The following is a 23,042-nucleotide window of genomic DNA, read 5'->3' on the forward strand; positions in this document are numbered from 1 at the left end:
CCCCCCCCCCCCCCCCCCCCCCCCCAATTTGACTAACTGACTGCTGCTACCATGCCACCCATGGAATGGAAATATATGCACATCGATCTTCCATGAACGATAAGCAGCCATAAATCATCAAATTCGATAGTAAGTGTCAAGGACATCATGTTTGCATCACTGAAGCAGCTAGGAATAAAGCCGTCTCCATTTCAAAAATTCAAAAGGTGTAAAAGAAGTTACTTTTTTCTTATTTGGAAAGTTCGATTCAATTGCTAATTTTAATATATCTCTGCTTCATCCAGATATGCTCCTAAACAAATATATGACAGCTTCAAATTCTTTGGACAAAAAAAGTTTACAGTAATCATCACATACCAGAAGTTTTCAACGCCACAAGCAACTTCTCTGCAATAGAGTGAAGTAATAATCTCCCTAAGCACTTGAAGACGTTAGCTGCGAGTACAGTTGACGAAAGTTTTGTGATGTCTACAATTTCCAGCATCTGCAAAAGTTCCTCCTTCTGCTCACATTCACAAAGGGCCAACAAATAATTTTCTGTAACCACAGGTTCCAAATTGTTAACCAAACAGATTGATCTCCAAAAATATAGATCTATTTGTAAGACATATGCTTCACCAAAAACATGACAATAGCTTATCAAAAAAATCAAAACATTGTGAACGCATATTTCAAATCCATCATGACCTGTAACTAAGTAGTGATCTGACAAGTGATTGGAGAGAAGTCAAGTTCTGAGTGAGCATCTAGAGAGATTATGAGAAGAAATCTAGAGAGATTATGCTTTTGTCATTGTGGGTAACAGAAGCTGGGGAAGTAGAAACTTTCTGATCTTCCTCTTCGTAGTAGTCCGTGATTGATAAACAAAGAAAAGTTCAGTCAATCTCTTTAAAGCAATAGCTATAACCTTTATCCAGAAACAGTGATACAATGAAACCCACAGTGGACGCCAAAGGAGTTGTACAATACAGTTTTTTCCTATTATATATTTCTTTAACTTAGCTATTTAGTTTTCACTGCAAATACTAGACAAAAATCCAACTTCAAGTTCCACCAGGGGAGGTTCAAATCCCCACCATTCATAAAACTTTAAAAGTCACAAAACTCTCAAATTTAACTCTGAATTTAAATAAAATTTCTAGCAATTGTCCTACGTCATAGCCGACCCTGTTGTTAAAAAGAATGTTAAAAAGAATTTTGAGGTACTGTAGATCACCTCTACTTTAGCCAGGGGATATATAATCAGTTAGGAATATTAATCTTTTAGGTATTTTCCATGGGTATAGAAAGAGTTGGGAGAGAGTCTGACTATATACATCACTTTAGGCTGAAAATACCAAGGAGTTTTGTTATTCGCTATCATTCTTTACTTATGCTGTTTAGAGATCCTTCTGATTATCTCTGACACAAACAGACCCAACCTCCCTTCTTATTCATGCTAATTATCAACAGGTTGTTTCTTATCTTAAAAAATATATAATTTCCACAGAAAGCAGAACTTCTCAATCGTTTATTTAAATGCAAGAGGACAAAAGGGTTCAGCAGAAAAAACCGATGCATCTGAAAATTGTAGGACGTACCTTGTAAACTGTACTTGTCCACTCCATCATGGGCTATAGCATGCTCACAGAGCTCCTGAATTTTTTCTACATCATTGATTTTAACATAGAACAACATCTCATAGTAACCCAACCTTGAATTCGAGCCTGGATTTCCATCCTTTACAGCCTCACAGAAAAAATTAAATTCTTCCATCATGTCCATGTCAATTAAATATGTAAGAACTGGACCGTAAGTTTCATCTTCTAACTGAAAACCATGTTCTTTCATTAATTTAAATAGCTGATAAACCTTTGCAATCTGTTCCAATACAACCTCCAAGTCTTTACTTGTCTTAGCCTTCTCTAAACATATATCTATCAGTGCATTGTATTCTTTCACACCAGTTTCTCGTCCCAATTTACCAAAGACTTCTAAAGTAACATCAGTCCCCAGCTTCTGTGCACAATTTCTAACCAATTGATTAAACCTATAGTTTTGGCTATTTTTGAATATCCATTTTTGCTTTCTTTCACGAGATATTTCTCTGCGACGCAATGATATGCTATGATTGGACATGTTGGAAAACCATGGTATGTCTAATAATTGTTTCAAAGAGTTCTCATCACCATTTTCTTGTGCATCAGGAGACCTAACAGATGAGCCTTCTGCAAAAGGAAATAACGCGTAGGTAAAGCAGTTTACTTGGCAAAGAAACAAAAAACTACATTCAGATTGAACCATAATTGAAGGCAAGACTACAATATAAATCATAGCACTTGCATGAAAGTACAGATAAAATAACTCAACCAGATTGTATAACTGGACAGGAAATAAGTTCAATTGTTCACATTCCCCTCGTTCTCGGTACGATGAAATAGGCAACATAAAAATTTGAAACGTGAGATCCAAAAGGTGGCTGTTAAAGAAACCACTCTGATATTTTCAAAGTAACATATCCCTATTGTTTTATCAACAACTTAAGAATAAAACTACGTTGTGATGAATTCTAAAAATATTCAGAAGCAATTCCTACAACGAACATTCAATAACACGTACCGCACAGAATGGAAGATATGGCCTTGGTTAAATGCTTCATAGAATCCCCTGCATTCAAACATGATCTTTTGAGAGAATTAAAACTTGATAAATCAAATATCATTCACACATCAGTCCCTTCACTGCAAATGAGAGATAACTACAATAAAATTCATCTTCAGCTTAAAAAAAAACACTAAACCACCAAAACTAAGGCAAAAATAAGCTTTGATTGGAGATAATCTACAGCCCGATTACTGAAATAACAAAAAACAAGATGAATACATAATCAAACATCATAAAACAACATGCATACCAGACCCTGACGGCTCTTCTAAAATGAGAGCAGGAAATTGAACGTCAGAGTTTAGTTTCTGGGGAAGCTTCTTGGAGTTCGCGGACTTGATGGATCGTTTATCGAAGGCTTTGGAGAGAGAGGTGCTAGGAGAGAAGGGATCGATAGCGGAGACGTAGTTTTTGAGAGCTGCATCTTGGGGATTCTGTGAAGGTTTTGAAGCTATAATGGCGGAGCGGAATAGAGAGCTTAGATTTTTGGATTTGGACGGCATTTGAGATTCAGATTCCGAAAGCTCTGCAACTTCCCGGCCTCGGGCGAACTGAGCTGCGCCGCTGTTTTGTGGGGTTTATGGTTTTATCGGCGACGGCAACTTCCGATTACCGCTGGGTTCTGAAAAGTTACATTATTATTATTATTTTTTAATCTTATTAATATTATTTTCAAATCTTATTATTATTATTATTATTATTCATTTTATTATTATAATTACGAGGCTGTATTAATTAAAAAGCTTTAATAATACTCTTAAACATTTAAAAAATAAATAAACTTTATTTTAAAAATATCTTTAAACTTTTAATAATATTTTAAAAATATTTTAAATTTTTTTATAAAAATTATTAAATATTGGAAATATGTTATTTAAAAGTAATTTTGAAAATTAAGGATATATTTGAAATACTTTTTCCATATTTTTTAAATTATTTATCTATTTTAAAAGATATATTATTAATATATAAAATATTAATGTTTTGCACCAAAAACTGAGTGAATTTTTTTTAAAAGTTGGAGTATTTTTTTATTTTTTATTTTTTTAATTTAAAAGGTATAATTAAAAATTTTGAAAGATTAAAAATATTTTAAAGACAAATTACAAAACTTAATTTTTATTAATTCAGCTATTTTTTTTTTAAGAACCTTTGAATTTTTTTATTTTATTTCCTATAAATCTATAAAACTATGAATTTTCATATTCAAACATATGAATTTTCAATATTGTACCTAACAAGTCATTTCTTCACCTTCTCTTTTCGGCATGGTCCAGACAATCAAGCTAGCATATCAAATCATGGGTTCTAATTCCCAACATTGGAAGAGGCAAGTGAGTCGGTTGGTAGAATTGCATCATCTAACATATAATAAAAGCACACTTGCTTTTCTTGTTACACACTCTGCTTGTTAGTTGAAGCACCTGTGTGTTCTCATCTAAGAAAGATGTCCAGTACTCGCAAAGCGCACTTGTGAAGGACCAACGACAAGCTATATAGAGGATATTAACTATTCAATCGGCCTAATATAAAATCTAACTCCCTCTCCCACAACTCAAATTCACTCATTTTAAGTCATTTACCATATACCTCGACCTTTATGGACCCGATAGCAAAAAAGACTGCATATAATGTAACGTTTATTAAGAAGTTAGTTGGTTCGACAAATCAGAAAATGTAACTGCCTATTCCAGACTAACCAAACACATCAAAAAATCAAATGCAAACGACTTAAAACTCATGAGATAGCAAAAGGGTTACTTTCTAACATCCGTGAGGGTCTAGGCAGCTAGTATGTACCTCAACTATTCTCACGAGACAATCAACTAAATCTTAGATACCTCCGCCATGACTTGAATTCATTTCCTTTGAATCCGCTTCCTCTGCATTGACATGTATAGATCACAGTAGCCAAAGACTATATAATCAAAACCAAACAATCACAACTGCAGCAACCAATGGCCAGTAGCAGACAACTGAATCCATAAGAAATGAACTATAAATGGCCAAAGAGTTCAAACACCACACAAGCAACTCAGCTACCGCAGTACAAAATCCTAAGCACCTCAACCAAAACGTGAATCCTTTTCAAGTCCTTCACTATATACATTGAACTTAATTGATCACTGTCGCATAAGACTATTTATAATATAACTTTGATAAAGTAACATCAGTTCGAGAAGTCAAAAAATGTACCTATTGTTTTTAGATCAAATGAACACACTGGCAGATGACATGAAATAAAAGAGTTCCTTTTTCCTGGTTGAGATATGCTACTCGTCGTCTTTGTATGGGTACTCTTCAGGAATTTGCTTCAGTAATTTTACTTGTAATTCGAACATGTCGTCTCCTCTCAGCATGTCTCGTAGCCATGTTACTTCTGTTTTCATGGACACCTGACCCAACACCACAACACAATCAGAAAGTAACAAAATATCAGCCTCCAGATTTATAAGATCAAAGAAAAAAATTTATCTTTTAACCTTTCAATTTAACTAATCAAGTTTTCTTTTAAAAAACTTTAAAATGAAGACGATTGCTTACAATGTGGGTTCTTTTAGTTGTGTAAGTTAGATTTTCTAAGGAAGATTTGAGGAGTTTAGGATATTTTCCTCATTGTGAATATTTGTTCCATTTGTTGAATTCTGTGCCAGTTCTTAAGTGATTTGTCAATTTAGTTTTACGTAGACTTTAACCTTTTAAGTTCAAAGTTTAATATAACAAAATAAAAGTTCAAGGTAAAATTAAAAGTAAGGATAGAAATTAAATTTAAGATGTCGTAGAGTAGAACATTTAATGTATTTTGTACAATCATATGGCAGAAACAGTACCTTCACAAATACAGTTAATGTCCACTTTCATTTTAATGTGTTAGAAAGCAAGAACTTTTATAAATCTACAGGAACCGCATTTGGGAACCCTGTCTTGAAAATGATTTTAAAACACACAAATTCATATAAACCAAGTTTTGAAAAGATACCTCAACATTTTTCATGTTTACAAATTCAATATTGATCTTGATTATGAAGACTGAGTATTAAAAAACGAAATAAAATAAAAAATTTCCCCACAAAGCAAAGTGGGAGCTTAAGAAAAAGGCCTTGTAACATAAATGTTTTGCAGATCATGATTTTGAAGCCGAAGGAAAAACATTTTCTCCAAGGAATAATATGAAGTCGAAGAAATGAAAGAAACAAATTGAGAAGAACAAAATCAAGGAGAGCCATAATGGTGGGTGATAATATTAAGCAAGATTAAGAAAACATGCAGAGAACTCACCATCTCAAGTGCTCCTCTGATGACTCCACTTAAGATGTTGCAATAATGAAGACCTTGGCAAGTATCAGGAAGCTCAACAAAGTCTACTAATGGATTGTCCTCCAGAACAATACTGCAGCATGTGCCTTCAGCATCCCAGTTGGTCACCGTTGCATTCACCCCCAAAAACATTTTTAAACCGACCTAGTAACAAAAACCATTCCAAATGAACAGTAGTCTAGTCAATGTCATGTAGAAAACAGTAAGTATTACCATTTTAGTCCTATGATTAGTTTGCGTGAGGCTGCAATAGTTCGGATGTCTTTAAATGTTTCAATTTGGTCATTGTGGTTTTGTTAAATTTCTGAAAACATCTATGGATTGGCAGTTGTCTAATGTGACATGTTTTCTTTGGCAAGAGGCATGGTGATGGGTTGGTGTCCAAAGAGGATGTGCCGTGCAAGAAAACTGTTAACATTTATCGAATCCAAGGATGTTATGAGCGTTCTAATCGAACCATGGACAAAACTGAAACCAAACACAATCATTTAAAAGAAGAGAAAGGGCTCTGAAGCCTGATAGGTCTCAAAATGACTATTGCCTCATGCAAACAAAGGAACTGAGCTGTATACATATTCATGAGCGTTTTCCTTAACTAATTTCATGAGACAGCCACGTAGCCTTACAATATTTGGTTGTTAGCAAACTCATAGAATTTTAATACATGGGTAGGTGATAAACATGAGTTTTCAAGAAAATAATCTAGTATCCCCTGCTCTTAAAAAGGATTGGAACTCTGATTTCACACGGTATATTCTAGGCCAAAATACCAGATAAACCAGAATACCCAATCATGATTGCTGCTACTGTCTAATATATATACCCTCACCCAAACAGATCCCTAACAAAAACTTATACTTGTGTCCGCAATTACTAGATAAGGCCCAGACTCAGCACATTAGAAATGCTCACTCCCACTCCCAATAACCAACTACTCATTACCTTTTGCTACCTTGCTCCTCTATAGGTAAAGTGAACCGAGGGACAAACATTCTTATCAAGACCTCCCATATAAGAGAAATCTTGCTTAATGGTCAAGTCATGAACATGAAATCCAGTGGAAACAAAAATTCAAATGGACGTGTAGTTAAATCCATTCTAGCTAACTGCAAAAGGCCAGTTGCATCAGACTATATACACTGTAATCAAACGCTACCCCTCAATTGCAGGTAAAAAATTTGTCTAGTGCCAAGAGTAGCAGTGTTCTTACTCACGAGGCAAACCAAAAGTGGTATAGACCAAATTAAAGTTTTTTAATTAAATGAAGATTTATTTTTATATTTGTTAGTATCTGAATCAGCTTACGCACACCTAGACTATTCTCACGAAATAACCACCGACCCTATTACATTTGGGTTCCAAAGTAACTCATAGTATGTTAAATCTTAGATAGGTGGCCACGATGATTTGAACTCATACTCTCTTAGCCTTTTTATATTAATACAGTAAGTAATAAACATGTCCTCGAGTTCGGGTGGTAAGGAGAATCTATCAAGTGCTTCATACGGAAAAATATCAGCAACATTGAAAATGGGATTAATATGTAAGTCAGAAGGAAGCATGATCTTATAAGAGTTGGTATCAAGACGTTGTAAGATTTTGAAAGGTCCAAGCTTGTTAGTTCTATGAACCAATTGGCAAACGAGACTTCTTAAGATGAACCTTAACCAAATCGCCCACTGCAAGGTTAGTAACTCGTCTTTTTCTATTAGCTGTCTTCTTGTAGTCCAAGTTAGCTTTTTCAACAAGTTTGAACATCCTTATGTAGCTCTACCACACGTTCAGCCATTTATTCCATTTCCACATGACGGTAAATTAGAAAGATCCACAGTTAACCTAGGAAGTTTAGTAATATACTCTCTCCAATGGAAACTTCCCTGTGGATCCGTTCTTCACATGATTGAAGGAAAATTCAGCTTGTGCTAAGGAAAGGCTCCATTATTTGGGATGTTTTCAGCAGTAAGACGGTGTATAAGATTCCCCAAAGATCAATAAGTAACTCTGGTTTGGTTATCTGTTTGTGGATGGCTTGTGGTACTGTATTTGAGAGTAGTATCAAATTTCTTCCGGTGTTTGCAGAAAATGACTAAAAATTTTGATGTCACAATCCGAGAATGTTGTTTTAGGGATTCCATAGAGACACACGAATTCCCTCGAACAGGTTAACATATACAAGGCACCATTAGTCTTTTTTGCAAGGAAGTGTCACTTTACTAAGCCTGTCCACCACTACAAAAACTGAATCAAACAGTCTTAGTTCGAGGGAATCCTCAGACAAAGTCCATAGACAATTCCTCCCATGTAGATGCTGGTATTGGCAGAGGAATGTAAAGTTCATCATTGCTAGGAGTTACCTTTTCTATTTGACAAATAAGGCAACTTTTAATAAAATTCCGAACATCTTTTAGAAGCTGTAGCTGAAAAAAAAAATTGGATGAAACGAATTCCATGGTTTTATCCCTTCCAAAATGATCTCCCAATTCTCCTGAATGTAAATCTTTGATTGCTGATTATCAAATGGACATGTGGGGCAAGTACAATTGATCCCCTTTGAGTAAAAACCCATCAAGAAGGCGGTAATCATAAGAGTTAACATTATTAGAACAGTTGGTTCATATATCATGAAAATCACTATCATTTTGTTGGTGTATTCATGAAGTTGAAGAAGCCCTCCACCCTTTTTATCCAATCAAGGAAGGTTTCAATATCCAACTTTCTATTAAAACTCAGGAGATCAACTTTTATTTTGTAATCATTCGTTTCTCCAGTTTTCTGGTTGTTTGTTCCCCTTCTCCTTCCATCATCATCACTGTCACTGTCCTCTTCTTCATCACTTAAATTATCAAGATCTTGGCAGTGTCTTATTCGGTAACTTGCATTCTTGGTGGTTCCTGACGAATGATTTGTAATTCTTGATTGTTTATTGGAGGCTACTGATTTGGTGGTGGTGTGTTTTTTCTTTGTTAGCCCAAGTTGTTGTGTCCTCTGTTTTCTTGAATTTGCATGTGATTTTGGTTAACCAAGAATTGATCCAATTTTCTAGCAATGATTCCTTCATCGTTGATGTTTATGAGAGGACGGTTATTACCTCCACCACTTTGCCCACTCAAGATGTATCTCCCCCCGTTGGATTGGCCAGCTTCTTTCCAGCCATCAAACCAAAATCTTGGAAATCTTAAATCAATTTGGTATAGACCAAATTATAGTTTCTTTTTTTATAAGCAGATTTTGTCCCGCCAAGTACATAACAACCATAAATTTATACACAACAGGACTGGACAAACAACTTAATTTTAACAACAAATTATCCACTGTAAAAACAAATAAAAGGAATTAATACAGTGAGTAATAATACAAAAAAAAGACGTGGATAGAACCAACCTAACGAGAGTTTGGTCAAAGTTTCCTAAATCGAGTAGGGTTTTGATACTAATACGAATATGTATTCAACTACAACCTACCTTTGCAATCACATCAGCTGTCTCTTTGAAGTCCACACATCTAGAGATATTAGATTTTGCTAGAAACTCGTCAATCAACCGGATTCCAATATTATAGCCCCTGAACAGTAATTGAAGAAACAATCATACCACTGAATCTAATGTGTGTTGGCACAAGGAGATTAAGTTTGCGCACAAAAGAGATTTTCATTTTTTTATCAATGAAAGTTGAAAGTATTGAAAAAAAAAATATATGCGAAGTATGTACTCGTCATGCACACTATTTCCTTTTAATAAATAAATAAATAAACCGACTTTCTTACAGAAGATAAAAGCACAGAATACAAGAAAAAAACATTAAAACTTAATAAATAAAAACACCCAACCAAATAGGAGTATCATTCCCATGCATACTATTTCATTTTCATAGGATAATTGTCTGACACTACAACATTCAATTATGAAAAAAATAACATTCAATTACGAAAAAAGTATGTATTATTTTATCTTAGGTAGGTGGTCACTAAAGAGTTTGAACTCGTTCTCCCAAAATCCCTTTGTGTTTTTTCACATGCCCCAATAGATTAGGTCAATCCATAGTGGTTCTCATGCACATTTAAACTCGCGAACTAAAATTCGAGCACAGTTCATAATAGTAAAAAGCATTAAGCTTCTGCAAGACTCTTATGGAACGAATGTAAGGAAATTTGCAAAATGCAAGTCATTTCAGTTTACGTTAGAACGCTTTGTATACCACAGAGGTATGAATTTCCGTACACATTCTTTAATGGCCTTCGGCTCCACATGAGGTTATACAAAGATGAGAGCCAATGAAAAACCAAATAAATCATAAAACAAAGACAAAAACTAAACTGGTAATTCAGACCCATCAATCATTCACCAAAAAAAAAAAAAAAAAAGTAGTTCTCTGGGAAAAAAAAATGCAGAATTCTATGTTCTGAAAAGGAAAATGGATCAAAGAGCAAGTGAAGTGGAGTAAGATTACATCTGATCGAGCTGTTTGTTGACTTCTTCAACCTCCTCCAGATCTGTGAGCAACTGACGAACAGTCGCTCCATAAGTCAAGGTAAACAGCTCGGCATTCTACATCAATTTCAACTTTAGCTTCTCATCAATAGAAGATAACCCAAAAAACAGAAATGAAATCAAAACCTAAAAACACACATCCAAATCAAAGACAAATTTACCATTTTGGATACATCTGATCAAATTTCTCACCTCTTCCCTCCCTCCCATGTTCTTAAAATTCCTCACAAACCAAACATCAAAGAAAACAACATAGAGACTTGAAGTCGAGAAGCTTACCACTCGCTCAACGCTAGCGAAGATTGCATCACCAGATCGAGGACCGGCAGGAGGCATGATTAATCCGAATTCTGAACTGAGCTCGAATGAAGTTTTACCAGACGCTGTGCTGGTTGCCGCTAGAAAAGTGAAGAACAGTGTTGACACTGGTGAACTATGGGCTTAGACGACCCAAATCGTCTTCGTGGCCCAGAATTAAAAGCTTTGGGCCTTGCAGCCCGTTAATGAGTCGAACTCAAAATGGGAAATGGGAGAAAATTATTACAAAGTACAAGGGCCATTTTGCAAAATGACCAATATTTTATTTATGAGATTCATATCATCCTCAAAATATATACATCATTCTAAAATTGGAGGTCGCGTAAAGAGGTAATTTTTTTAAGAGAGATCAACGTTAATAACTCCGGTAATTTTCGAAAATAGCTCAACATCCATAGTAAGTGCATCGGTCTTATCTCCAGTCAAGTTCGGAGAACGCAGACCTGGTCTCGGTCATATAGTTTGTTGCTATCATGTCGAGAACCCATCGTCGGTGCTCTTCCTGCTCGCCTCTTTCACCGATTTGAGCAAACACTCGCTCCTCCTTCAGTTGAATTCACTCCTCAGTCGGTGCCTTTGTTACGTCCAGCTAGAGCTCTTCTTCGAAATTTATCGACCCCTCACCGACAACGCTCACTGAAATAGTTACGTCGTCGGTTACTTTCGTGGATTTGGAATTGGGGACATCGGATAAGACCGATGCGCTTACCATGAAAATTAAAGGGATCAAGAAGGATAATTTATGTTGATGATTGCTGGGAGAGAGTTTCGTATTAGCTAACTAAGGGGATGATCGAGGATACATTTCTATTGGTATGAACTCTTTAATAAAAACCATAAGTAAAATCATGAAAGCTAATGTTCAAGTGGACAATATCATACTATTATAAAGGTCCGTGATTCTTAACATGATATCAGAATCATCTTCAAGTGTCGAACAAAGAAACTGTTAGCCTAAAAAATTCTTAACATGGTATCCGAATCATGCCCTTAACTTAATATTGTTAATGTTTAACTTAATGTTGGAGGAAAGTTCCACTAATTTAGAAAATGATCATAGGTTTATAATCAAATAATACTATCTCCATTCCTATGAGACTTTTTGTGAAAATATAAAAAGCAAAGCCACGAGAGCTTACAATCATAGTATAGAATAAAGTAGCGTGAATCTACAAAAATATAATATTTTTTAAACAAAGAAAATGGTCAAGCGTCAGCGCGTAGGACGGAATGGCCAGCAGCGAGCGTCCCAAAATAAAGCACTCATAGGACCGAACGGAGCCAGTTCTCATCCTGGCTTGCAAACCAAGAACCGCCATTAATTTTCGTTTCTTCCTCCGAACTCTATCCCTCAAAATTCGCGATCGACACCTATAAATTCACCCCCTCCTCCTCCCTAATCCCTCGTCTTCCAGATTGTTTCCATTTTTGTCGCGCTCTTTCTTGATCTCAAGGTATGCCTCGCTCTTTTTCTTTCCTTCTCTTATTTTCTTCGTTTCGAAACATGTTCGAAGTTTGGTTTGTTCAATTATTTGTTTTGTTCAGTTTCGTTATTCGATTTTGATCCTGTTGCCCTTGCGGTTCTTTTGCCATCTGCGTTAATTTGTAGATGTTCTTCTTGGTTGATTTTGAGTTTATTGGAGTTTCTTCGTTTTCTCGAAATCTTTGATCATTCTCCAAGAAATGATCGAATTTATATTCGTTTCAATTCGTTACGCATGTTCGAGTGGTTTCCTTTTCTCCAGTTTAGAGCCTCAAAAAATCTTACGGCGATTTTTCTCAATTTATAGCTTTGGGAGTAAGAACTTGAATTTTAATTTCTGCTTTTATTTATTTATTTTGAAGTTTCTCTGTGATTTGTCCCTAGATTTTCAGAATCGAAAGAAAAACTGTATGCAAAATGACAATGTAGATCTGTGCCTGAAATTTCTGGCTCGGTTCTGCACACGAGTTACTTGAATTCATCTTTTTGAGTGCATTATTCATTAATGGATTGGTTCCTGAGCTCTTTATGTTCATGTTCATGTTACCTTAGTGAGGCATAGTTTTCAACGATTTTGATCCAACTCTTCTTATCATTAGTGTCTTCACAGATGCAAATCTTCGTTAAAACTCTCACCGGGAAAACGATCACCCTAGAGGTGGAAAGCTCAGATACAATTGACAATGTGAAGGCAAAGATTCAAGATAAAGAGGGGATTCCGCCCGACCAACAGAGGCTTATCTTTGCTGGTAAGCAGCTCGAGGACGGTCGAACGCTCGCCGATTACAATATCCAGAAAGAATCTACACTCCATTTAGTGCTTAGACTTCGCGGTGGGATGCAAATATTTGTGAAGACCCTTACTGGCAAAACTATTACTCTTGAGGTGGAAAGTTCTGATACGATTGACAATGTCAAGGCTAAGATCCAAGACAAGGAGGGTATCCCCCCTGATCAACAGAGACTTATTTTTGCTGGTAAGCAACTTGAAGATGGTAGGACTCTGGCAGATTATAACATTCAAAAGGAATCGACTTTGCATTTGGTGCTTCGATTGCGCGGTGGAATGCAGATTTTTGTGAAGACGTTGACGGGCAAGACGATCACTTTGGAAGTAGAAAGTTCAGACACTATTGACAACGTGAAAGCAAAGATTCAAGACAAGGAGGGCATTCCACCAGACCAACAGAGGTTGATTTTTGCTGGTAAGCAACTTGAAGACGGTAGGACTCTAGCAGACTACAACATCCAAAAGGAATCAACGTTGCACCTTGTGCTCCGACTGCGCGGTGGAATGCAGATTTTTGTAAAGACGTTGACAGGCAAAACGATCACATTGGAAGTTGAAAGTTCAGACACCATTGACAATGTGAAAGCAAAGATCCAAGACAAAGAGGGTATCCCACCTGACCAACAGAGATTGATCTTTGCTGGTAAGCAGCTGGAAGACGGTAGGACGCTTGCAGACTACAACATCCAAAAGGAATCAACGTTGCACCTCGTGCTCCGATTGCGTGGTGGAATGCAGATTTTTGTGAAGACGTTGACAGGCAAGACGATCACCCTGGAAGTAGAAAGTTCAGACACCATCGACAACGTGAAGGCAAAGATTCAAGATAAGGAGGGCATCCCACCTGACCAACAGAGATTGATCTTTGCTGGTAAGCAGCTGGAAGACGGTAGGACACTAGCAGACTACAACATCCAAAAGGAATCAACGTTGCACCTTGTGCTCCGACTGCGTGGTGGAATGCAGATTTTTGTCAAGACGTTGACTGGCAAGACGATCACCCTGGAAGTAGAAAGTTCGGACACCATCGACAACGTGAAGGCAAAGATTCAAGACAAGGAGGGCATCCCACCCGACCAACAGAGATTGATCTTTGCTGGCAAGCAACTGGAAGACGGTAGGACACTAGCAGACTACAACATCCAAAAGGAATCGACATTGCACCTTGTTCTCCGACTGCGGGGTGGAATGCAGATTTTTGTGAAGACATTGACGGGCAAGACGATCACCCTGGAGGTCGAAAGTTCAGACACTATCGACAATGTGAAGGCGAAGATACAAGATAAGGAAGGCATCCCACCTGACCAACAGCGATTGATCTTCGCCGGTAAGCAGCTTGAAGATGGCAGAACTCTAGCAGATTACAACATCCAAAAGGAATCAACTCTGCATTTGGTGCTTCGACTGCGTGGTGGGATGCAGATTTTCGTGAAGACATTGACGGGGAAGACGATCACATTAGAAGCCGAAAGCTCAGACACGATCGACAATGTGAAGATGAAGATTCAAGACAGAGGGAGTACCTCTGGATCAACAAAGGCTGATCTTTGCTGTTAAACAATCGGAGGATGGTCGGACTTCGGCTGACTACAACATTCAGAAGTCTACCCTCCGCCTTGTCCTCCACCTGCATGGTGGCTTTTAGGTGGCTCCGATATGTCGACGACTTCCTATTATTACTGGATTTGTGGTGTCTTCGTATGCCTTCCTGGATGGTTTAGTAATATTAAGTACGTACAATTTCATTCTTTCTGTTACAGACAGCTGAATGAATGTACCGTTTTTTCCCCTTGGATATTATGTAAATTATGAAATAGCTAATTAATAATTATTATTTCGGATGAATAAAGAAATAAATAAAGAGATTGCACTTGTATAAATATTTCTACCTTCGATTTATGAATTTTATGTTCAATAATTAAATACCAATTATTTTAGAAGAAGCAAAAACAAAATTTGAAAAAGAAAACCATAAATCTCTCTCTTTTTTTTTTAATTAATTAATTAGTTAATTATTAATTTTTTTTTCTCAAGGTCAATTACTTAAAAGAAAACCATTATTTTTTTTAAGGTCAGTTACTTAAAAGAAAAATGTGAATCTCTCTTTTTTTTTTTATTTTTTAAATTAATTAATTAGTTAATTATTATTACTTTTTCAAGGTCAATTACTTAAATTTGCTATGGATACAATGTTGAATGGCTTTGGTGTATTCCTTTACGACCCAAATATCGAACGAAATGCTACCGATGACCAAACCCGTAGGAGGGTTCCCAAGAGCGATCTCATCTCATCTGTTTTCTTAATCGTTCCAACTCATGTAATCCATAATTATAAGGCTTCCGACTACTACGATATTACGCGTAATTCTAAACGCCACGTAATAACACACATATCATCTATAATATATAAAAAGTCTAATTTTATATTTAAATATTTAAAATATATTATTTGTATTTAAATATAATTTTATATTTAAACATTTTATTTGTAGATAAAATTCTAGTATTTAAAATCAAATAAATTAAATTCTAATTTTCTTACTAAATTTGTAATATATATATAAAAAGTCTAGGTCAGCATGGCATATCTGAAAATACGGCTTCAACGCAGGGCATTTTCATAAGGCTATTGTCAGAAAACCTTATCCGACCGGAGGAAACACGGTTCGGCCCGGTTTTGATATATAGAAGACTTGCAGAAAGCTCTTAACGGCGTCGTATTTGCCGCACCTCCGACTTCTTCTTCATTACTGTTTCGTTCGCGTTCTTTGTTCATTCTCCTCGGCGATCTTCAGTTCCCAAGCATCAATTTCTAATTCCTCTTCGCAAGGTATGCTCGCCAACGCCTATGATGTCGTTTTCATATGTAATTGTTTTATTATAGAAGTTAGATCTTTCAGAAGATGTTTCGTTTGCGATTTTTCAAGCGATTAATCGAGTTACACGGTGAATTTTTTTGGTGATAGGTGTAGAGAAGTTGGAATATGGAAGAAGTTCTTCTGGCAGTTCTGTCAATGCTGCTTGTTGCTGCATTGGTTCCTCTGTTTCTGTGGCGGCGCTATCAGGATTCTCGCTCTGCTCATGCACATGAAGATGAGGATCAGGTGTGCTTTTGGAGGCTCGTTATGAGTTCTTTGATGGTTTATTTATTTTTTTTGTATTGAATGGCATTGCTGCGGTTATCAATCTGCTTCGAAGTAGGTGTTTCGGGGTTTTCACTTGGTTGTGGGAATTTGTTCAGGTTCCTCAGAGGGAAACTGCGGTTCGCGCCGCTGGTGGTGGCCGTCGTATGCGTCGTAGACCTGCTTCGGCTGCTAGTTCCTCGAACGCGGGGGCATCTCTGGAAGGTTTGCGTACCTATTAGCTTTCGATGTCAATTTTCGCTCCCGCCATGATCTTTTTTTGGTTTAATTTCAATTTTTTTAGTCTGTTAGTTTTATCTGTAAATCAATTGCCAGGGGAGTATGGGGCAGGTATGTCCAAGCTTGATTCACAAAGCAGCTCTCTATTTAGTTGATGAATTGAAATACGAAGTGTACATGATTGCATGCCTCATCTGAATTTGTTTTTGGTATTTAACCTCCTAAGAACAAGAGTTCACAGATATAAATGTGAGATCTCACATTGGTTTGAGAGGAGAACGAAACATTCTTTGTAAGTGTACAGAAATCTCTCTCTAGTAGACACGTTTTAAAATTGTGAGGCTGATGACGATACGTAATGAGCCAAAGCGGACAATTTTTATTAGCGGTGGCCTCAGGCTATTACAATAAATGAACTTTACTTAAGGATTTTTGACTTCCAAGTAATTTAGATAGGTCATGACCTTAAAGAATTCTTTCTATATTGCACGGATTGCAAAATGGAGCTACAAGAAAAATAGCGAGAAGCAATGAAGACTACCACACGCCCTAATACCTGGTGTTCCACTTCCAACAATAGGCAATGAATTGGCCATCGAAAATGTTGACATCGAAAGCTTAGATTGTTAACAACCTTAACGAATTGCTCTCTTCCAGATTCCTTCTAAATTTTAGATTCCAATGTTGAAATTCTCTGGTAAAAACAAGACTGAAGAATGTACTCAAGAGAAATGGCATAGAATCCGGGATAACAAATAGCTGAAGGGAGATTACCTACCTAACTGTCCTGCCAACCTAAACTATTACTCTTATATAGGATGTTTAACATAACATTCTGCAGTTGCTGGGATACTTTATTAAGGGTTTCTATTTTAGACATCTAGTGCACACATTTAGTGTGAGCTTGTCAATCTTTACCAAGTATTGAAGAAGTTGTAATAATGAAGGAGGAGTTTGAGAAGTTGAAGGCAGTTGACCCCTCATTATTAGTGTATTGAGCAAAACACACTGGAATATGGACATTTTTCTATTAAGTAGCCAATGTGGATGAAGTTTGGAAATGCTTGGAACAACCAATATGTGATTGTTTTAGTCAGGATTTTATTATATTGAATATGATAACTCACAACTCTGACAATTATTCCCAATGATTTTGGACAGAAAGTGCTGATGGAAGTGATGATGAAATCCCTGCGGATGAATACCATGATGGAAGAGTATCGAAGAAGAAAGAAAAGAAGCGACAAGAGCGTGAGGCACAAAGACAGGTAGCTTATATGAAGTTTTGACATATTTATAGGTACAGGAGTATAATATTAGGAGAACCAGTTTGATGTCTATTTTCCTAGAAAATGTTGACATCGAAAGTTTAGATTGTTATCAACTGCATCTGTGCGTGTTGAAAATACAAGACAATATATATTGTTCCACTATACATGAAAAAATGCAGATGTCGTAGGTTCTTAGCTTTGCTGTGTGACTCTTATATACTCTTATGGTCAAATATATATTGTTCCACTGTATTTGTGAAAATACAGGTCAATATATATTGTTCCACTATTCAGCATATTTTCTTTCATTTTGTTCTCTTTTATACTCTACCGGTTAACTGTATATAAGTCAAAAGTTCTCGTTTTGAAGGCTGAACAAGCTTCCCGTGACTCAAGGGTGACAAAAAAAGACCGTTATGAAGAAATGCGGAGGAAGAAAGATGAGGAGCGTGAGGAACAGGAACGATTACTGGTTAGTTAATCAATCACCTTTTCTGTTGAGAACTCTGGATATAGAAAAGTGCGAAGTAGGCTGGAAATTCTGTGGTTGAATGGTCACCTTTCTTTGTTTAGGAAGAAGAAGCCAAGGCACGGAAGGCCAAGGAGGAAGAAGCTGCTGCACTTGAGTTTGAGAAGTGGAAAGGGGATTTTTCAGTTGATGCTGAAGGTACAACTGAAGCTGAAGTGGAAGGTGGAAATCAAGATTTGGTCTCTGCTTTTGTGGACTATATAAAGGTGAAGTCTGTCATGTTGTTATGAGATGTGCAGTCTTTCCTTATGAGAATCATATTGTGTTCATGTGAGATCTCACATCGGTTGGAGAGGGGAACGAAATATTTTTTATAAAGGTGTGGAAACCTCTCCCTAGCAAACGAGTTATAAAACTTTGAGGGGAGCCCAAATGGGAAAACTCAAAGAGGACAACATCTGCTAGCGGTGGGCTTGGTCTGTTACAGTTCATATGCATATTTTAGTGTAGGTTGGGAGTAAGATCTGCCCGTGGAGGACTAAGCCTGGCTATTCTTAGTTAAAGCTGTTTAATTTATGCTTTCCTCGAGGCTCTATTTCTGAAAACCTTTTTACATTTCTTTACAGTGTCATAAATGTGTCCCATTGGAAGATCTTGCTGCAGAATTTAAGCTCAGAACTCAGGTAACCCTATAATGATTGTTGTATGCATTCAGGATTTAGTTGTGATCGTATTTGTTTTTTTTTTCTTAAAAAAAAAGGAAAAGAAAAGAAAAGAAAAAGAAAACAAAAACGAAATAAATCAGAATGAACGAGTATCAAGAAGAATGGTGTTCTGTTCTTTGACTGTGGCTGTCAATTATCGTGTTTGGTTTGTTCTCAATGCATTGCTTTTGTGCAAATATTACCCATATTCATGTCATAGTATATTTCAACAATGCAGGAATGTATTAATCGGATCACCTCCCTGGAGAGTATGGGTATGACTCTATTCATTCTTCTCTCTCTTGTCAAATGCATTTCATCATGGATTCGTCTGTCACGGTTTCTTTTAAGCTCTTATCGTTGTGGAACTTTTGATTAAGAGAATGATAATCACGTGTAACATCAAGTACGATGCTGATTTAAAAAACGCATTAATTTTATAGGTCGACTTTCTGGTGTTATGGACGATAGAGGGAAATATATATACATATCAAAGGAAGAAATGCAAGCAGTTGCTGAGTACATCCAGCATCAGGGAAGAGTAAGCATTTCACATCTAGCTAGTAAGTCCAACCAGTTCATTGATTTAGAACCAAAAGTCCAATTGGTTGAGGAAATGAATGTTGAGGAGATAACTGTATCCTAATACACTTACTAATTGTGGGGAAGAATGTTACATCAAAGCATCATGAGCAACAACTAGTATGTATCTTAGACAACAACCGATGCAACGATAGCGTGTGGGGGATGTAAAATCCCTCTCTGCAGGTTCTTGAACTGCTCTTCTTGTTGTATTATTGTCATGTCCTGCATTTAGCTTGGATTCACATCATTCCCAGAAATAGAAAGAAGATTGATCTGACAAACCTTTTCTTGTTCTTGTTCTTGGTTGAGACCTGAAGCCATTGATATTTTCTAGAGTTTGTTTAGGAACAATGGTGATGATGTCTGGATATATGTGAGCATTTTAATAGACAGACAATTTTGTTGCCCGGGAACGTTCCCGTCGTTTGTTTTTCGTTTCGTCTTTTTTTAATAAAAAAAAAAAAGCAAAATTGGATTCGGCAAGATTTTTTCTATATAACAAGGTTGTGAAATTTTAATTATAGATAAAATTAGGGAGAGTGAGTGATTGATGGAGATATTGTATTTATGTAAAAATGAAGTATTGCTGTAGCTCTTATGATTATTAGATACATTATAAAGGACATTTGCAAGTAATTGTGTGACACTTTTCTCTCCATTAAGTGAGTTAGCCAACTTGAAATCTTGTCGCTCGGATGACATATACCCCAAGCCTTTGAATCCACATGGGAAAGTTCTAGAAAATGGGGTAGGGAGATTTTAAAAAGAGAATTTGAAGGTAAGATCGAGAGAAATAATGTTGTAGGCTATTAGTAAAGAAGACAACATAACAGCTTAGATAGGATATAACTTCGAATTGACAACTAGCCGCTAGTACATTCCGAGTCATTTCAGGTCTAGTACGTATAGATATGATTTTGTCGAAATGTCATACACATAGTACAACACAAGGGGCTTGACATGCAATAGTCATGCGGCCATGAACAACACGCCTTGGACAAACATGATCGCGACACTTTGGTTTTTAAAAAATCGAGCCAAGCCAAGTTGTATGTCAACAAAGAAACAAGAAGAAGATCCAATATAAATATAAATCAGTCTTAAAGAAAAAGTATAGAGTTGAAGAAGGAAGGAAGGTCAATAGAGAATAATTTTATATCTTTTTCCCTTCAAATCCAAACCACAAGATATGAATATTCTGAAAAGAAATAGTAAAGCAAAGCATAAACCCATTTGAAATCAAGAAATCTAAACCAAACAGATCATCAATTTGAGTATCAAAACCATGTTCTCATCCTTCAACAAACCCTACAAAAACCCATTCAATCCATTCAAAACCTGCTTCAAACCCATTTAGCGATCTCAAATGGCCAAATTAGGGTTTGCATTTGGAGGTTTGATATGGGCAGTAATGGCGTTGTCGTTGCACAAAAGTGAAGCCACTCAGTTCATAGTTGGGGGAGCCAAGGGCTGGGGAGTTTCAATGGCCCAAACCTATAATCAATGGGCAGAAGCTAACAGGTTTCAAATTGGAGACTCTTTAGGTACGTCAAATTTCATAGCTATCTCTTTAAGTATTTATGACGGTCCAGGCTCACTGTTAATCGATATTGTCTTTTTTAAGCTTTTTCTTTCGAGCTTTCCCTCGAGATTTTTTATCCTCTCCAACTGATGTGGGATCTCACAATCCACTCCCTTTGGGGCCAATGTCCTGGCTGGCACTCGATCCTTTCTCCAATTGATGTGGGTGTGTTTCGTTCTCCTCCCCAACCGATATGAGACGTCACAATCCACCCCTTTGAGGCCTAGCACTCGTTCCTTTCTCCAATCGATGTGGGGGTGTTTCGTTCTCCTCTTCAATAGGATCTCACAATCCACCCCCTTCAGGGCCCAGCATCCCTCCTTACTGACACTCATTCCTTTCTCCAATCGATGTGAGACTCCCACCAAATCTACCCTCCTTCTGGGCACAACGTCTTTGTTGGCACTCGTTATTTTCTCTAATCGACATGGGACTCCACCAAATTCACCTCCCTTCTGAGCCCAACGTCCTTACTAGCACACCATCTCGTGTCTACCCCTTTCAGGGCTCAGCCTCCTCACTAGCACATCGCCCGGTGTGTGGCTTTGATACCATTTATAACGGCCCAGGCCCACCGCTAGTAGATATTGTCTTCTTTATGCTTTCCCTTTTGGACTTTTTTTTAAACTCATATGCTAGTGAGAGGTTTCCACATCTTTATAAACAAATGGTATTTCGTTCTCTCCCTCAACCAATATAAGATCTCACAGTCGATACGAGATCTCATTTGACCCTTATCATGATGTGCATGCAGTTTTCAACTATGCTGCTGATCAAGACTCGGTGCTTCAAGTAACCCAAGATGACTACGCCAATTGCAGCATCCAAGCGCCAATCAAACAGTACTCCGATGGCCATACTGTTTTCCAGTTTGACAAATCAGGGGCTTACTATTTTATCAGTGGAAACAAAGCCAATTGCCTCAAAGATGAGAAGCTGGTTGTGGTTGTTTTGGCTGATAGAACCAATTCAACCACTTTGCCTCCTCCACCCTCAGCTCCCTCTCCTGCGCCTGCAAATGATCAAACTTGGGCGCCTTCTAACGAAACCAACCCGTCTCCGCCACCCGCTGAGGAAACCAACCCGTCTCCGCCACCGGGGACGGTTGAGATCAGCCCATCTCCTGCGCCTTCTGTGCAAGAGGCTCCACCACCGCCACCGAGGACGGTTGAGATCAGCCCATCTCCTGCGCCTTCTGGCCAAGAGGCTCCACCTCCGACGGTTGAGATCAGCCCTTCTGCTCCTATATCGCCACCTCCGAGTCTTGGATATTCGATCCTTCCGAGCAGCATTGGCTCCGTTGGAGCATTTGTTGCTGCTGCTGCTATCTTAGCTTGATGGAAGAGATACTACTTTTCTACTGAAATATATGTAAATAATGTGGAAACATTTATTTAAAATATTTTAAATCGGATCAAAAAATTGAAAACAATACCAGAAAAATAAATAATGTGAAATTTAAATAAAACAAAGAAAAGAATAAAATAATGTGTTCATAAGACGTAGGAGCTACAACACTGGGTTGATGATCTTCGTGATGACACTATTGTCATCGGTAGAAGAGTTCTTATACTTACCTAAAATGTAAGAGTAGTACATGACTCACTTAATTTATTAAATATTCAGTAAGTAAACGTAAAAAAATACAAACACATGCGGGACCTATCCTTTTAAAATATCATAGTATTGGAAAAGTTGTATGTTTAGTGCTTCTCTATGCATGACTCACGCGTACGACCATGGGTTCACCAAGCGGGCTTGCACACCCCCTTGGGTCTAGATCATCAGGCTAACACTCACTATGAGATGTTGTCAAACACCACAGAGGTAAAGGACCTGCATAACATCATGACAAACATAAATTGTAATATACACGTCTGTACTAATCATCATGGAAAAGTATCATAATGCACGTGACACACAAATATTCATGAGGTCCCCATAGTTCATCTATAACATAACAAGTCTGTGAACGATGCCTACATAATTCCTATACATTTTTTCGGTGTCAAAAACAGTTTAAATATATC

At 37.1% G+C, this 23,042-nt stretch overlaps 4 protein-coding genes and 1 pseudogene across 7 annotated transcripts in view; 3 read left to right on the plus strand and 2 right to left on the minus strand.

The window, feature by feature from the left end:
* LOC111445890 (pentatricopeptide repeat-containing protein At4g04790, mitochondrial-like) overlaps positions 1-3,274 on the minus strand; it is a 12,923-nt gene extending 9,649 nt beyond the window's left edge. Inside the window, exons 1-4 of one of the 2 annotated variants that reach the window (XM_023084420.1) lie at positions 2,894-3,274; positions 2,599-2,646; positions 1,581-2,204; positions 358-537 (exon numbers count right to left, since the gene is read on the minus strand). In XM_023084420.1, the coding sequence (XP_022940188.1) occupies positions 358-537; positions 1,581-2,204; positions 2,599-2,646; positions 2,894-3,146 (1,105 nt within the window). In that variant the 5' untranslated portion in view covers positions 3,147-3,274. Of the gene's footprint in view, positions 1-357; positions 538-1,580; positions 2,208-2,598; positions 2,647-2,893 lie in introns of both variants that reach the window. The other variant, XM_023084419.1, reaches the window with a different exon arrangement.
* Positions 3,275-4,624: 1,350 nt separating this feature from the next.
* On the minus strand, positions 4,625-10,860 carry LOC111446643 (trafficking protein particle complex subunit 3-like). The gene is made up of 5 exons (XM_023085532.1): positions 10,728-10,860; positions 10,408-10,505; positions 9,423-9,522; positions 5,923-6,105; positions 4,625-5,039 (listed from the first exon to the last, which is right to left on the minus strand). Exons 1-5 carry the CDS (start codon positions 10,782-10,784, stop codon positions 4,917-4,919), a joined length of 561 nt encoding a protein of 186 aa, XP_022941300.1. The 5' UTR covers positions 10,785-10,860; the 3' UTR covers positions 4,625-4,916.
* Positions 10,861-12,050: 1,190 nt separating this feature from the next.
* Positions 12,051-14,919, plus strand: LOC111446493 (annotated as a pseudogene).
* An 831-nt stretch (positions 14,920-15,750) lies between these two features.
* LOC111446789 (DDRGK domain-containing protein 1-like) lies at positions 15,751-19,850 on the plus strand. Of its 2 annotated transcripts, none has more exons than XM_023085741.1 (9): positions 15,751-15,869; positions 16,006-16,143; positions 16,281-16,386; positions 17,563-17,669; positions 18,043-18,144; positions 18,246-18,407; positions 18,768-18,824; positions 19,084-19,120; positions 19,289-19,850. In XM_023085741.1, the coding sequence occupies exons 2-9, from the start codon at positions 16,024-16,026 to the stop codon at positions 19,489-19,491; spliced, it is 894 nt and encodes a 297-aa protein (XP_022941509.1). In that variant the 5' UTR covers positions 15,751-15,869; positions 16,006-16,023; the 3' UTR covers positions 19,492-19,850. The 2 variants fall into 2 exon arrangements, with proteins under 2 accessions (XP_022941509.1, XP_022941508.1); XM_023085740.1 differs by having other exon boundaries at positions 15,752-15,869; positions 16,012-16,143.
* An 861-nt stretch (positions 19,851-20,711) lies between these two features.
* LOC111446457 (early nodulin-like protein 3) lies at positions 20,712-22,402 on the plus strand. 2 transcript variants are annotated; one of them, XM_023085287.1, is made up of 3 exons: positions 20,713-20,974; positions 21,767-22,185; positions 22,240-22,401. In XM_023085287.1, exons 1-3 carry the CDS (start codon positions 20,797-20,799, stop codon positions 22,348-22,350), a joined length of 708 nt encoding a protein of 235 aa, XP_022941055.1. In that variant the 5' UTR covers positions 20,713-20,796; the 3' UTR covers positions 22,351-22,401. The 2 variants fall into 2 exon arrangements, with proteins under 2 accessions (XP_022941054.1, XP_022941055.1); XM_023085286.1 differs by having other exon boundaries at positions 20,712-20,974; positions 21,767-22,402.
* Positions 22,403-23,042: the final 640 nt, after the last annotated feature.

This window comes from Cucurbita moschata, unplaced genomic scaffold, assembly GCF_002738365.1.
Source record: "Cucurbita moschata cultivar Rifu unplaced genomic scaffold, Cmos_1.0 Cmo_Scf00008, whole genome shotgun sequence".
In the NCBI taxonomy this organism is placed as follows: domain Eukaryota; kingdom Viridiplantae; phylum Streptophyta; class Magnoliopsida; order Cucurbitales; family Cucurbitaceae; genus Cucurbita; species Cucurbita moschata.

Excerpts from the sequence above, each read along its gene's own strand:
- LOC111446789 (XM_023085741.1), top strand. The coding sequence starts at position 16,024 with ATGGAAGAAGTTCTTCTGGCAGTTCTGTCAATGCTGCTTGTTGCTGCA. Across the intron at positions 16,144-16,280 it reads CACATGAAGATGAGGATCAG|GTTCCTCAGAGGGAAACTGC; the intron begins GTGTGCTTTTGG and ends GAATTTGTTCAG. Across the intron at positions 18,408-18,767 it reads CTTTTGTGGACTATATAAAG|TGTCATAAATGTGTCCCATT; the intron begins GTGAAGTCTGTC and ends ATTTCTTTACAG.
- LOC111446457 (XM_023085286.1), top strand. The coding sequence starts at position 20,797 with ATGGCCAAATTAGGGTTTGCATTTGGAGGTTTGATATGGGCAGTAATG. Across the intron at positions 20,975-21,766 it reads TCAAATTGGAGACTCTTTAG|TTTTCAACTATGCTGCTGAT; the intron begins GTACGTCAAATT and ends ATGTGCATGCAG.
- LOC111446643 (XM_023085532.1), bottom strand. The coding sequence starts at position 10,784 with ATGCCTCCTGCCGGTCCTCGATCTGGTGATGCAATCTTCGCTAGCGTT. Across the intron at positions 9,523-10,407 it reads AACAAACAGCTCGATCAGAT|GGGCTATAATATTGGAATCC; the intron begins GTAATCTTACTC and ends ATTACTGTTCAG. Across the intron at positions 6,106-9,422 it reads CAGCTGATGTGATTGCAAAG|GTCGGTTTAAAAATGTTTTT; the intron begins GTAGGTTGTAGT and ends TTTTGTTACTAG.